Source organism: Mytilus californianus, unplaced genomic scaffold (assembly GCF_021869535.1).
Source record: "Mytilus californianus isolate M0D057914Y unplaced genomic scaffold, xbMytCali1.0.p SCAF_2, whole genome shotgun sequence".
In the NCBI taxonomy this organism is placed as follows: Eukaryota; Metazoa; Mollusca; class Bivalvia; order Mytilida; family Mytilidae; genus Mytilus; species Mytilus californianus.
Genome location: NW_026262668.1, coordinates 58531142 through 58548109, shown reverse-complemented (window position 1 = coordinate 58548109; position 16968 = coordinate 58531142). Strand labels below are relative to the sequence as shown.

The 16968-nt window shown below is 32.0% G+C and overlaps 1 protein-coding gene across 1 annotated transcript; it reads left to right on the top strand.

Annotated features, from left to right (window-relative positions):
- Window positions 1-9233: 9233 nt before the first annotated feature.
- LOC127730122 (uncharacterized protein C17orf98-like) lies at window positions 9234-16281 on the top strand. Its single transcript, XM_052238256.1, has 3 exons — window positions 9234-9759; window positions 14988-15090; window positions 15833-16281. Exons 1-3 carry the CDS (start codon window positions 9460-9462, stop codon window positions 15988-15990), a joined length of 561 nt encoding a protein of 186 aa, XP_052094216.1. The 5' UTR covers window positions 9234-9459; the 3' UTR covers window positions 15991-16281.
- The last annotated feature ends 687 nt before the right edge of the window (window positions 16282-16968 follow it).

Here is a 16968-nt window from a genome sequence, read left to right as displayed (position 1 = left end):
AAATATTAGATAATTTAATTTTTATTTAGGCTGTGACCGGTTGTTTATTCAAAACAATGTTATGTGCAATGCATTTAATGCATACACATACAAACTCTATATTTAATCCTTAGTCAATAACACCCATACTAATGAATGCTTAAACCAAACATAGGAAACATTAGTTTGTTTATAAAAAACTGTAAAATTCGTTAACGTATGGAGTCTTGCAACCTAAAGTGATGTTGCAAACTGCTAAAATCATCATTTAGCACAGAAGGTGAGAACCTAATCAAAAATCCTCACACAAGTTGGAGAAATTTAAAACAATTGAATCTGGTTATATATCTGTAACTTTGGAGTTCCACAAGGTTCTACACTTGGACCTTTATTATTTCTGGTCTATTTAAATATTTAACTAAATAATTCTGGCGTAATTTGTCAAAGAATTTAAGGAAACAACATAATTTAGATATATTCAAGATCAATTGTTTTAATTATTTAACCTTACAATATGAAAATACCGATACACCAAACCCCTTTTATGTGATTTCCGTTCCCCATCAACCCGACACGGGATATACACATCAATAACAATAAATTCCCGGAAAAAAGGAAAATAAAGCAAACCAAGTTATTGCAAGACCAAATGTAGTAAATTCCAGAAATGTTTTGGATCCATAATACCACAGCAGGAAAATCTCATAAAAAAGATAGAAATCGTGCAAAGACGATAAGCATTAATACAGTACAGAACCTGTATGATGTATCAATCACTACCATAATTTAGGAAATAAAAATAGTCATTAGAAACTAGACGTAAAAATCAAAAATCCCTGCCGGTTTCATAAAGCACTATGTTATAAATACTATAACATCATGAAATAGCCATAAATATGCCAGATAATGTAGAACATCAAAACAGGGATACCAATGTATCAATTCAGAAATCTAGCATCAACGAACACACACAAATACAGATTGTTTCCTGTATAGTCAAAGGATTGGAACAGCTTACCAACAAAACTATTAAATATCGATGATGCAGAAGCATTCGAGAATAGCCTCACAATGCGTCACATCTTATCTATTAGAGGAGTCTACAAAAAAAAACCAATCATAATTTAAATCTACACATGTACATCACTTTATTGAATAGTTGATTTGGTACCTGCGTGATGGATACTACTCTGCATTTCAACAATGTAGTAGTAGACCAGAATTAATGTATAATTGAATTGTTCTGTCTAAGCCGTAAGCGGTTACCTGGATAAACTTCCAATTGATTAACCGTTTAATACGTCAACAAATTTCACACAGACACAATTCGTGAAAAAATATTTCGGGGGGGGGGGGGGGGGGGTGTTGACATGGTCGCAATACTTCCGATGAATAAGAAGTGTGAAACTGTAGTTCATCGAAAGGATACCCAATCTATAAATAAAACCCAATAGTCAAATAAATTAACTTGGTAAAAAACTTAGAGAAATGATTTTTTTCCATGTGGTCGCCATGTGCTTCTGTATTTCAGTCAACATACGTTAAAAAATAATTCATCATTGACGTCCATTTAAGACGAAACACCTCACTTGCGTTAGTTAAACCACCAAATATAACTTCAAAGGTTTAAATAATTCTAAATACTCCCTGACAATATTAAAAATTTTCAATTTCTTTTGGGTTTATATTTTAGCTGAATTGTCTTCTGCCTTCCTCCTTGGATGCAAATTGAAAAAGGCTCGTGACGTCAGATTTTAAGGTTCAGTAACCACCAATGAGATTCGGTATACTTAAACTTACTAATAACCAAACAAAACATATATGGTACAGCGCACCGTGATAACTGAATTTACGTACAGGACTTAAATTCTATTAAAGTACTCAAACGTCATAATGTAGGCGTACTGCAAGAAAGTGTTAGCGAAAAAACGAGGCGAGAAATGAAAACTTACGGGAAACTTGAAATTATTCTTTTAATAAGCATAATTTTTATCGTATACGCATAAATAAATTATTTCTTCTTAAAAAAGATTTTTAAAGTCGTATGAAACTTCAAATTGAACAAAATTTATAAACATGTTTTTTTTAACTAAATAGCTGATTTTTCTAATAAAAGACGCATGACTGATCATAATTGAACTCTTTTATTTTGTCCATATCCTAAAGAAATATACATGTACTGCCATTCAATTATATTGTCTTCCCATAACATAATTCCGTATACATTGCTCCAGTGCTTAGTGAATTTTTTTTTATCACAATTGAAATGTTATAAACAACTGATAGAACATGTAAGAATAAATTATATTCCGATGATATACACGTAAATAATAATTAATATAGAAATTGGATAAATAATTAACGGCGAGTTATAGTATATATATGTATCTACTTTGCAATTGGCATCTTCAATGTGAAAATTTTAACTGAATGATGTATATTTGACTGCAAGTTGATTCAGATACTTGACCATTTCAAAAACGAGTTATCATATCTATAAAATAAGAACACTGCTTCTCCTTTCCTTTTATGATATATACTTATAGCGCAAAATGTAAGTGCACTTTTTATTTTTAATTAAAGTAAACCAATTTAATCTAAATTTTGCGGTAATATTGGTGTTGGAACGTCAACGTCATTAAAATTAATGACTTCATTATAAATAATATTTAAGATCAAAGCGAAAAAAATGGACGATTCAGATGAATCTTTTTCCGAATCTGATCAAAGTGATATAGAAACTGATAGTGATGAAGGAGAAGAAGGGGAAGAAGAAAATCATAGAAATGATGAGCAGGTGCTTCAACCCTGGTTTCGCATATTTCCATCCGAATAAGAGCGTCGCCAGCCAGACTTCCAGGAAACTGTAGGGCCACCGAATATGCCAAACCGAAATACAAAACCTGTAGCCTATTTCTACCTACTGATGACATTTAACTTTTTGTCCAGGAAACTAATAGGTATATTGATTGTTTCGAAAGCTAGTCGTAATGATATTTAATAAATATATCAAAATGAATTTCAAACGAATTTAACATAAAATAAACAAATGACAAAACCAGTTAGCACATCATAAATCGCTTCCAAATAGTACTAGCCTCAATGTGTTGATTATGCATTAATTACAGCAATGAATCAATCTTATACATGAATGACGAAAATTGAAATTCGATACAACTCTTATACATATCAGAGTGTAACTCTACATATAAGAAAATATCTTATATAAAAATAAGATGTGGTATGATTGCCATGGAACTCTCTACTAGAGAACAAATGTCGTTGATGCAAGAAACTGTAGGCAACCGTACGGTTTTAAACGCGGAGCAAGAGCTCATAACGCAAAGCAAGCTATAACAAAAGCCCCCAAAAAAGACAAATGTTAATTCTCAGACTTAAAACTATAAATATATTATTTATACCTCTGATAATGCGTTTTTATAAAGGGAATGACATAATATTATTTAAGGTATGCTAGAGATTTCATAGCCATTCGGGATAGGATAAGACGATTCTCAAGACTACACGCTTGGCCGAAAGATGAAGAAACAACACTGAATGAAATAAAGGGGTTCTTTGCCGTCATTCTTAACATGGATCTGATTAGAAAAGCGACGATAGCAGAATTTGGCAAGTCAAGAGACAAAATGGTTTAAGAGCACGTTTAGTCCCAACAATTTCAACTAATTTTTTTTTCCCATCAAACTAACAACAATAACATATCCAGCAGAAACGATCCAAACTACAGCCCGACAGCAAAATTTCAGTGCCTTATTGATTTATTCAATCGTCAGTCAAAACTTCATTATAAACCAGAACAAAACTTAAGTATAGATGAAAGTTTAATAGGAGGGTGGCTGTAAATACCAAAGAGATAATCAAACTCATATAATTAGAAGATAAACTGGCAACGTCACGACAAAAAATGAAAAACGATAAAAAAAAAATAAAAGGCAAACAACGAGTCTACAAAAACTACATAAAAACTGAATACAGAGTAACAAAAGCTCTACCAAAAAAACAGAAAGGAAAGCAGATACTGCTCCACATGTGCCCACCGTTGCATGTTTTTCTCATATAAGACAAGTTTTAACAAGATATATTTAAAAAGTTATGGCACAGATTTTTCAAAAACCGTGTCGTGGATTCGAGCCATGGCCTGGTCAAACCAAAAACTTGATATTTGTTTTTTTCCGCTAAACACGCGATATTTAGAAGTAAAAGAATTGACTGATCGACCAGGAGTCAGAATAATGAGTTCGGGTAGAGTAACTTGTCTTCCTGCTGGCTATTATGCTTACCTTGTGAACTAGCACGTTAAATAAACCGACCCAGTCACTGGCCCAGTGTGTCGGTCTTGTATCAAACTGGGTATATTCAAATCTCATATACCACCTTCTCGTCCTATAGATGCATGTAACCTACCACATTAAAAAAAATCCCGTTTATCTAAAAAAAAAACAAAAAAAACAGTTATTGATATCAGTTCAAAAATGTGCCCAGAGAAATTCAAAGGTAACTGTCAAAAATGTATGTCCACGACATTCAACAACTGGAAAATAAATTCCTTAGTCTTGACTTTGTAAAGAAATAAAAGATAAACAATAATGAAAGCAAACTAAAAATAAACTAAATTCAAGTTTAACTCAAGTTTGAGAACTAAATATGTATATGAGACATATAGCATAAATGGATTTATATTATGAATATATTATCTTATGGATAAACTATTCATCAAATGCATATTTAGTAAGAAATTATGATTTACACGCACCTTTCTAAAATAATACAATATTTAAAGAATTGGCGCGCTTTGTGCATTTCAAAGAAGCATGGACAATGACGTTACGTCATAGTAAATTTCATAGTATCAGAGTAATAAAACAATGGCCGAAAAGTGGCCCCGTGACACTGAATGTAGTAAGTAAAAAATGACCCAAAAGTGGCCCATGGCACAGAGATGGTTAAGTATATTTGTTTATTTCTTTTTATGGAAGTTTACTAAATTCAGATCGATTTTTTTAAACCGCACAACAACTATTATGACTTATATGACCGTTACTCATTGTTGGAGTTAGTATGGAGGGTGACCTGTTAATGTTCTTCTGTTTTCTAGATACACCACATATCATCTTTAAATACAAATCTTCAGTTGTGGTAGTTATTCGCTTTTCGGATGCTCTTGTAGACGACACGCGCGTCGGGCGTACAAAATTATACGCAAGATGACTTTTTTTCAAGTGTAACTACACATCAACCATTGTCAACTCTTTGCGAGTCTTATTTGACCTATTACAAGGCGGGGAAATGTTTAATATGTTATTGGCGACAGTTCAATGGAAAACGCAAGCGGACTTTGTAGGCCCATTGTATTGGAATATCACAAAGTTCATCAATCTATCAAATGACATCCTTCAGATGGCATTTGCTTTAGGTAGTATCTGGACAAAAAATACAAAAGTTGCCAAAGTTCATTTTTAGATCTTTTTATAATGTTTAGAATATATTTTTACAGTTATGAAGTTAAAGCATGTGTCTATTCTTGATGAAAAATTCTTTTATGTGAACTACCTAATTTTTCTCTTCCGTTTTATGCTTGTAGAAATTGATTTGCAGTCCATGCGAAGTATTTGCTTTATTCAAACAGTATTCCCTTTTAAATTGTCTAACACATATACCAATGTGTCCCTTGTTTCGTTAATTTGTTATTGTTGTTTCTACATCTAAGATTAGAATGTCAGTCAAATTATGACGGAATTTGTAAGATTTTATTTTACTGTTACAACAGAAAAGAATATATAGAGGTCGTCTTCGATTTGTAGAGAGAGTGTAAGTTTTTGCTTCACGTTGAAGGCCTTGCTGTGAGTGAATTAAATACGAAAAACAGCAATACAAGCACTGTATATTGTATCAAGTGAGTTTAGTCAAACGGGATTTTGTGTAAAGAAATAATACACCAAATTCCTTTTTTTTCCCACTTAACTTCATAACTCCATTCATGTTCCTATCTACAAATTTTAAACAACACTATTCTGAAAAGAAATTATGAATTTGATAAATTTCGTGGGGCAAATAATCAAATAAAACAAACAAATAGCTTGTGACAAAATGTATCATTAGATCTATAGGCTTGTTGTATAAGTCAAAACTCCTCTGAAACTATAAAATTACAAAAGGTTCGTGACATTATACTCTACACTCCTTTAAATGTCAATTTTTTTTACTATATATGATTGTCACAGTCATGAACATTGAATATGCCTTAACACTGACTTAGAAATTTGCAATTTAAAATATTTTATATAATACTATCGTAGTTAATAAATTACACATTTTAAAGAAAACCTATTTGATACTATAACGGTTCATTACATCTCAGTTTGATACGATATTCTATTTGAAAAAAAATACCCCAAACAATCTTTTAAAACACATAACCAACTGAGTTATCCCTACCGGAACGAAATGAATTTCACTGATGTTTTATACACATGTATCGCTTTTATTCGATTAAGTTCGTACATCAATAAATTTGTAGAAAATTCTTTGTCAAGTTGTATGTTTATACATTGACAGTATAATTTGAGTTTAAGTATCGACATGGTCACTGGAGTTAACACAATTTATGATCAAAAGATTGAATTTGTTTCAGTTATTTTCATTTAGATTCTTGACCCTATAGGTAACAATTTCATGGACCAATATTCAATTCCAAAACAAGTGAAATATATAAATAGTGGGGTTTGAATTGAGGGTGGGGGAGTTTGATATCCATAAGAATGGATTCGTTGTAAATGAATATATTTCACACCGGTGTGGGTCAATAGAGGTTGCCCTGATTTTACGACGTTATATAGATTGTATTGCAGTCAATTCTCATTCAATTCAAATCACAAAAGGTTAATATGAAAAAATAGCGAACATATTCAAAAATTTAAAGAAAAGTTCTCTGCTTTTTGTTGCTTAACGTCCAGTGGTTAATTGTTCATGCTAATTCAAGACGAGCTTTATGTGTAGTTCGCTGTTTGTAATTCAACATGCCCCACGAGCAGCTGAAGTATAGAAGTATGGCACTTAGATTTTTTATGAATATCGGCATTTTGCTATGCAGGATGTATAAATATGCAATTATTTGGGAAAAGAAAATCAAAACACTATTGGGGGGAAATAAAACTAACAGGTTTGGTACAATAAAGTTAACCAGAGTCGACTACGTTACTATTAGAGGGGTCAGTGGTGAATTGTAAGAATTATATTTCAAAAGAATAAGTTCTTGCTTTTTCGGTACTATATAACGTCACAGTACCCAAATTGCACCGAGTACCCAAATTGAACCCATTTTAAAGCAAATATAGCAGTAGAAATCTTGCAAGTTTTTTTAGAGACTATTAACGTTATGCAAGTCTTCCAACATAGCTAAATATATCTAAATATACACAAAACGTTCACAGTATATATCAACAGATGAAGTATCCACTGGAAAAATCAAAATATACGGAAACGTCGCCATGCGACGTCCACAAAAAGTCAACATTTAAAAAATGAGCAGTTAAAATATGTTACAGGCATCCATTTCTTAAAAAATGAATATTAAGCATGGACTACTGTCAAATTGTTCAGAATATTTGGAGAATGAAACAAAATATCAGGTATTCGATTTTTACGGATGTGAATTTAAATATGGATGCAATTTGGGTACTCCTCATTACAGAATCATGGATCGTTTAGAGGTCGTTTCAAACCCCCTTTTTCTTTGATTGAATATGGATTCAAAATTAAATTGGTGGAACTATATTGTAAATAGGGATACATTTACAAAATAAACACAGAATGGAAACTTGTCTTGATCATAAATAAACGTAGGTGAAAAAACCCTGTCAAAATAGGTGCAATTTGGGTACCTTCACGTTAGTGACATTCAAAAGTGTTCTCCCATTTCCCATGTTCATTTAAATTTTACATTCTTTCAATTATTACGTATTTTTCTTCTTTTCTTGTCCTGATTATGCATGAAATATTTGCCACTAAACGTTAGAAATACTATGTGAGATCATTATGGCATATACATTTGTTATTTCGAGGCCCTTTATAGCTTGCTTCGCGGTATAAGTTTTGCTCATTGTGGAAGGCCGTATGGTGAAGGCTGTAGTTGCTAACTGCTACGCCACTTAGTCTCTGTTGGAGAGTTGTCTCTTTAACAATCATACCACATCATATTTTTATAAGAGTACAGACTGGTAGGATTGATGACAGAATAATGTATTCTTGGTAAGGTTCTTCTGTGAACTGTTAACTTGTAGCATTGCAATTTAAAATTCCCATACTCGTTTGAGTCTAGAACAAACAGTGCTATATTTCTATGATATTAGCATGTTACCGTCCTGAAAATACATGTAATATTTACCGATGGACGTTAAACATGTTCTTTAATGAATTTCTGCTTATACTTTATTGATAAAACAAAGCTATTTTTCCGTGAATTATAAATAAAAATCCGTCCTCGGCTGAAGTATGGCTTTTAAAAGTCGGGAAAATATACCGGTTACAATATAAAATTGGAATCAGACTAAAATATTTGAGATACAAAAATTTATAAGTCTCTGATTTTGTTACAAGTTTTTTTAATTCCTGTGATTCTTAATGTGAAGAACACTTTTCATATGCATGTTCCTGAGGGCTATTCCTGGCGACTGATACTTGTCTTCAATTATTGCTATATTTCATTTAGATATGACAGAATATTTTCGCTGAGCTTTTCCGTTCTTGCGAAATTTGTGAATGTTCATGATATCGAATAAAAGAGATGTTATCTCATTTTCAATAAGTAAACAACACATCTATAGATTTACCTTGCATTTGTATTCATGTGTATGGTATTAGAAGTTGCAATTGATAATTTGTTTGGTTCGATAATTAAATCATCCAGTTTGAAATGTAATTTGAATAACAATTCGACATATAAATGTATAGGCTTATAAATTGTTACTCGTGTTTCAATCTTACATAATGTATTATTTGAAAGCAAAATCGATGTATGTGTTTTAAATCGCCTTTTGTCTATATAATTCTTCTAGAATTCAGATTGGATAATCGGAAAATAGGATTAAAGTGTTCATAAAAGGACTGGACAATTATCAATATTTTATTGAATAGAGTCCGATTAATTACATCACGTGACTATTCTTGCACGACAACGGTGTATTAGGTATATTTTACCTTTTAATTAACATATGAATACACGTTCAATTCACATTGTATTTTAATTCGTACACTAAGACAGTTAAAGGGATATACTAGTTTAACGGCCGTTATTTTATCCGTGTGTCAGCTAACATAGCAACGGCGGAAGTCTATTGAGAAGCTTATTCAGGTGTACATATTGACTGTGTGAAAACAAAACGGTGAGAAGTTTGAAGCTTATAACTAACTGTTATTTTATATACATTTGTTTATTTTTACATTATTTGTTGCTAATTCATCATGAATGAAGAAAAAGATAAAACAAAAGGAGAGCAACAAAAGAAAAAGGAAAGACCGACTAAAGGTAGACACAATAAGATCTACCGCACTCCACCAACCCCAGAACCTGAAGAACTGCTTTCAAAAGAGCGAACTTTTGTCTTAGACAGCAATGCATGCAGCAGTATTTCTACTGACTATTCCAAAACGAACCCAAAGCTGGGCCCTGTGATACCACCTTATAATTCACAGAAGGATATACATTCACGGAATTATTACGAGTTTGAAGGAGTACCTAAAACTCTCAAGAAGACAGAACAGGTAAGAAGATGGTTCTCTGTTACTGGTAGATCCTTGTTTACGTTAAAATGAGTCTGTTTATATATGGAATTCTATCCTTAATCACGATTTATACAGATATGTTTAACTTGTTAAAAATAATTTTTTGGTAAAATCAAATTTGAAATATGACAAACAGAAAGTATTGCTTTCCTTTTATGACGAAGGGAACAATCTGCGCGAATTTCATGTCGCACTAGAAAGGAGATGTTACGTGCACCGGTATTTTACACAATGTCATATTTCTAGTTCTATTCAATATTCCCCCTTTTTCAGTGATGGTCCAAATTATCAAAATAACTTTCGTGTAGTTTTAACCATTTCAGACACCACTAGATAATATGATATCAAAATGTTATTTTGGGTGCTAGTAATATGAATGAAACATTTGCCACTGGCTATGAAACATACAACCGATGAGGAAAAATTGTTACGAGAAAAAAAAGGTCTAATGGATCATCTCTATAAAAATTTTGACATAATGGCATGCAACATAAGGTAAAGTTAAGATTATTTTTGACATATGTTCTTTCATGAATCGGACCCCTTGCCTTTCTGTCGATACCAATATTTTGGCATTGCACAGGTCATGTTTTTCTCTGACTGTTAATGACGTCTTTTACTAAATCCATTGGATGTTGGATGTGTACTGATTGATATTTTAGTCTTAGATAAATGATTTTTTATTAATTGTTATTGGCTTTGAACTAGCTGTCAGTAACTGCGAGAACTCTCAGGTCTGTACTTGGTGTCTTTTTTGTTGTTAGGGATGAGGGATAGATATATACCCTGCCACGTCTTGTCTGTGTTTTTGTTTGATGTTTTTCTTTGTATTGATCTGATGAGTTAAGCCTTTTTCTACTGATTTTTATAGTTTGTTCTTTTGTTGTATGTCTGTCATATTTGTTTTTCGTAAATTATTTTGTTATAGATTAGGCTGTTAGTTTTCTATATTGAACTGTTTCATATTTTTCATGTGGGGGCCTTTTCTTATTGTTGAAGGTCGTACAGTTATCTATAACTGCTTACATCCACATTTTAACTTAGGTGGATAGTTGTCTCATTGGCAATCATACCACATCTCCTTATTTTTATATTTATAATCTGAAAACGTAATTTTTGAAACTTTACACAACGTTATGACACATCACATAGAGATGACGGAATACATGGAATAGACATTTATGGTTTAAGTGCTATGCCCTCTCTCTTCAATATATATATAAAAAAAAATGGTTTCTTTCCGAATGGTTATTTAATGTACTGTTTCAGCAGATCTATACTTATTGAAATGGTTTGCAGTACAATGGATAATGATACAGGTCTGTACTCTTTTGGGCTGATTTATTATAATTGACATTCAACATTCAAGAATTGTCCCCTGTATTATCTGGGTACTTCTATAAACTCTTACAGTAGCTACATGTAGGATATGTATCATTACTAGATCTTCTTATTCTAATTATTGATACATAAATTGGGAAGAGTGTGGTACTCTAAATCCTCACTGTAATCATGTACAATGTTCGGTTAGTTGGAAGGAATTGGAGCAAGAAATCAAAAACTTGATTGATGTATATATACTCCATGAAAGCAAGAACGTTTCCTGCGCTTTTTAAACCATTTTACAATACTTGCCATTTTTGATTCAAGTTAAATATGAATTTATTTGAGTATTGATCTTCTGATTGAGATTACAATATAAACTATTTGGCTTGAGTTTACAATATAAACTATATGAAAGATAAGAAATATCTAGTCTTGTTTGTTCAACACAATATATATGTTGCTTACTCACTTCAATTAAACCCAGGTTTTATTTGCTTTTTGATAAATTCAATCAATGAAGTTTTATTTAACGAATAATTTGAACAAACAGTACATCTAAATTGAATACCCGAACATAACATGCCAAACAAAACACATACCGGGATAAAATTGTCAATATATCTTTAAATTAAAATTCTTTCACGTGACTGAGCAGGTTTAATTTATATATGTTTTATCGCGCTATCATCAGCACGACATTTTAATTTTATCATTTAGTTGAGCATTTTATTGAGGGATTCGGAACAGTTTAATTGATTATTTTTGCTGATACAACTTTGAAGCATAGGTTATTTTTATTAACATATCTTACCTTACACAGCAACATATTACTTTTTTCGCATATGGGGTTACTGAGCAAAGCTTACGTATTGTTTGATCCCAACGTCCAGTGGCTAATATTTCATGCATATTTAGAACATAATTATTTAGGAATATGTAAATTGAAAATGATCAATCGACTTGAGACAATTTCTGGAGTAGTATAGTAATAGGTGCAGTTTTTTATGGAACTTATTAGTGTCCGATTCACTGGACTTAAGGACGGTCATAGGGAAGGGATGTACTCGTTCTTTGGTCTCTGATGGATAGTTATCTCATTGACAATCATACCACATCTTCTGATTTTTATGTTGTTTTTTTTTATTTCTAAGTTTTTACTCAATTACATCCTGCATTTTGTCAATGTTTGAGAGTTAGAATATTCATTTTAATCCTGTTTTTTTTATGTTCTGTTCTTACCATGGCCAATACATTTTAAAATCATCCTCCTCAAAATTCAAATAGTCGGCCCTCATGACACATTTTTTTATCTATTGTTGTGTCTATATGGTGTATTACTGTTAGACATTTGTCTACCGCTTAAATCCTATCATGTTGACAGCTTTGTCAATAAACATGTGTAACATTTAAATAGAAACTAACATAAGAGGGTGCTAGGTTTTCCAACTATTTATTTATTAAAACTGTATTTAAACACGTACATTTTAATATGTAATAAATCTTTGCGTGATACTGTAAATAATAAGCCGTCATTCAAGTTTAGTGCATTATCAATATTAGAACTTTGGAACTAAGTTAAAATATACCCCCCTGGTCTTGTGAACATATTTAAATGTGTGGGTAACACATTGTCAAAAAAGTATTCAGGTAGAAATGACGACATTAAGATACTCATATAATCTTGTATTAGTTTGTATAATTTCAATATCATCATGCATATAAAGCATGTGTTGTTGGGTAGTTATCTCATTTGGTTTCATCCCGCATTTCCTTATTTTTAGAATGCAACGGTTGACTGAGGTATATAGATATGTTTACTTTTATAAATTGTAACTTGGATGGAGAGTTGTCTCATTGGCACTCATACCACATCTTCCTATATCTATGAGTATACAAGCAAGTCTAGATTGAAAACAACGTCCAAACCTATGATTGCGTTGGATAAAAACCACAATTTTTATACGTGTGCATGCAAAACAAATTTCTTGATAGAGGGGTCTAAATACAGCACAAACAACATTTTCCAAAAGACCAAAAAAGTGAAAAAGTATATTTTAACAAAACGCATTTGACTGACAGGTCGAACAACACATGTTCTTAAACCCTGCTGACTGCCATTGGCGATGTAATAAATGGATCTTAATTATGAATTTAATACTAGTTTAGAAAACAATAAACTTGCGGAAAAGATGGTATACCGCAAACAAAAAGGTGCAAAGGTTTTTGTACACCATATCCGGATTTCGACAATTAATATCTCTTCAGTGATGTTAGGAATCGAAACGGTATTTGGAAAGCCTTACAATTTACCTCAATTTAGGATAGCCTCTTGAATTTACAAGTATACCCTTGGTATTTTTTTCGACCGGCATTGAGGGATGTATAAATTCGTAGCCATGTCCGCTCAGAATGGTGACGTTAAATCTGATACCCCGTGTAGAGAGAGTGCCACACTACCTGCACGTTGAAGAACCCTTGCAAGGTTGCCTGTTGCAAGGCTTAATTTCTGTCCGTATCCAACATACCCCCACTTTCCAGTGCATATCAAATGTCTTGCTCTCCATGTAGGTCGACCCCTATTATAGGACCTACATTTTTTATTGTTTAAAATTTGTTTTCGTCGTGAAAATGCATAAAGTATTTTGTGACTGGGCGTTAAGCAAATAAAATTCAATCCTTATATTTACATATGTACCTCACTAATTGATCGGGACCCGTTGATAAGTATGGTCACCTGGCCTTCTCCCATCTGACAGAAAAGTTCATGCCAATGTATGTTTGTTTTGCCTTGCAGGATGTATAAATACACATCCACGTCCGGTCGGAATGGGCACGTCAAATCCGATGGCTCATGTAAAGAGAGAGTGTCATGCTTTTTGCATGTTAAAGAATACTCGCCAGAACTATTTTAGGATCCGTCGGTGACCTGTTGCAAGGCAAAATTTCTGTCTCTATCTAACATACCCTTGTCTTCCAGTGGCAGTGGAAATTTATCGCTCTTCATCCGAGTTAACTCACTTTGCAGAAGTTACATTCTGGATTTATTGTTACTTTGTATTCTCGTCCTAAATATGCATGAAATAATTGCCACAGAACTGAATAAAATAATCAATATAATTGTTCGGTTTTTATGTTCAAATATACATATTTTTTTTTAATAACAAACGCAGATGAGAGGTTTTGTCGGTTTGAACTTGCACACAGTTTTATGTTATGATGGAAATGCAACTTAAACCGTTGCACTGGGTTAAAATGAACTTGCACACAGTTTTATGTTATGATGGAAATGCAACTTTAACCGTTTCACCGCGTAACTCAGCTGTTGCAAAGTTCACTCGATCAAAACTTACCAGAGTTTTATATAAATCTCATTTTCTTGCGTCATCAATAGTGACACTAATTAAGTATTTTACGTAAATTGAAAATCAATAAATATGTAATTGCTATTTTATACAACGTTTTCATTTCATTGTATTTTATTGATAATAACTAGTCTTCTCGTCTATTCATCCATTACTTCATATGTAATAAATTGATCAAAAATGGAAGGTCTCATTTAAAAGGCAAATGACATAAATAATACTTTTGACATCATTTGAAATGAAAAGTATCATATTTCATAATTCATTTTAAAAGTGCAATTTCTATATGAAATTAGAAATAGTTTTTTATTTAAATGCCGAACAAGTCACACATGATAAGTAACCATCGCTGGATCGATGTTGGTGGAACGTCGGTCCCGAGGGTAACATCACTAGTTGTTACCTTAGAAACTTTGATGTTTTGGTTAGCAATTTTTCATATTTTTTTATGTTTTCTGTAGTTATCTGTCTTCATTTTGTTTCTAGACTACTTCTGATTATCGGTGTTTATATTTCTAGTTTGAAAATGGAGGAACGTCTATAGATGGACCTGTTTTAGATTATTTTCACGAACAAGGCACAGGGTACCAATATTTGTCATTAAGGAACCAGTTTGGTGCAGGTAAGTACAAATCCAGTGATTGTTGAGAATACATTACTAGCAGACTAATTTGTTCATTTAAAAGAATGTTTATTCTGTCAAAAAAAACAAACTATACGTCAATTTGAGACTCAAATAAGAAACCTAGAGGTCAACGTCAAAAACAGGCAGGTCCCAATCGTTATTTTAGTACAAAATTTAGTGAAATTATTTTAAATTTTGACAGCAACATACATTCTACAGTTTTTTATATTATAATAATAATAATAATTCTTTATTGTCATATAAGCATAACATTATACTTGTGACAAAAACAAATAATAACAACAACAAAAAAATAAACTGATTTGTATGCACATATATATATATATACATACAAGGAAAAATAACTAAGAATCGTCTGTCCTCAGCTTTAAAGACTGTTTTATAAAGAAACTTGTTTTTTTTCACTTAGTTTATATTTGAAGGATTTAGCAGGACTACTATTAATGAATAAATAAAACGAGATGTAGGGTAACGTAAATGATACAGCAATCCAACAAGTACAAAAACAAACAGAAAACACATGTAGAGATCAACTATAAATAGACGTCTGGACCATATGCCAAGCATTTTATATTGTCCACGACAGCCATTTGACGTTTTTATAGTCTGGGACATCTGTTTCATGTTTTAAACACAATATGACGCGCAAACATCTCGTAGTTAACTTATTCTTTTGGTACCGTACGTAGTATTAATGACACATTTTTTGTAACCACAGGGCATTCTTCCGAATTGACAGATGGACATTCACAGTTCATGCAAGGGATAAAACCAGTTATAGGATACAACGGTAAATATGGGTACAGAAGAAATTCACCATGGTTACGAATGGAGCCGTCCCCTTTCGGAACTGCTAGTCGTTCACCTTCTCACTGAAAAACAGGAAAAGTTACTCAAAAGTACTGTGATATCTTGCTCAAAAGTTATATACATATAAAGACATTGTTTTCTCTGTTTGCTTCATAGTATTCATACCTGACGCTTTACTTTCTTATAACTTGTCTCTTGAATGTTAGCGTTAATAGCAAAAGATACAGAGAGACTTTAAAATTAGTATTCAAAAAGTATTATGTGTTTTTTAAATCTTGTTTATACTAAAAATAATATATTTTATACTATATCTTGTATGTAATTTCAATACAACTGTAATTAAATTGTTCAGCAGAAGTTGAATGTTTGATGTTGTCAAATACAAGTCGACTGTAAGTTTATATAAGTGTGTCATCAATCGAGTTCATTTTCTAATTTGAGAAAAAAAAATATCACAAAAACACTTCTAACTTCGTTGTGTGAGGTTGTTATTACACTTTATTACAAATTATGGGCCCACAGGGAGCATAAAACATACATATTGAAGAAAAAAAGAATATTGATTAGCATAGACAAATACCATAAAATTACACAACTACTATATATGAAATGTTTAATTGATCTATTATATCGTTCTATATTATTCAACTAATACCTTGATGCTTTCGCTTAGCATTAAGTTAAAAAATGAAATGTCTACAGACATATGTTTACGTAGTATAATCCAATTAACTCTTTATATTCTTTTCCATTGGGCTGTTTATTGTAATCAGTTGGCGTCCCCCAAGACTATCTTTAATTTCCAAAAATCTCTGAAAACATTTTGACAGATGAACCGTTTACCATTAGTATTGCAGACGTTAAATAAACACATGGCTTAACAGAAAAAACTTAACAACTAATAAAAAAGCATGTATCTAAGACTAGAATATCAATCAGTACACATCCAATATCCAATGGATGTAGGATAAAGACGTCATTAACAGACAGAGAAAAACATGACATTGTGCAATGCCAAAATATAGGTATCGACAGAGTGTAGTA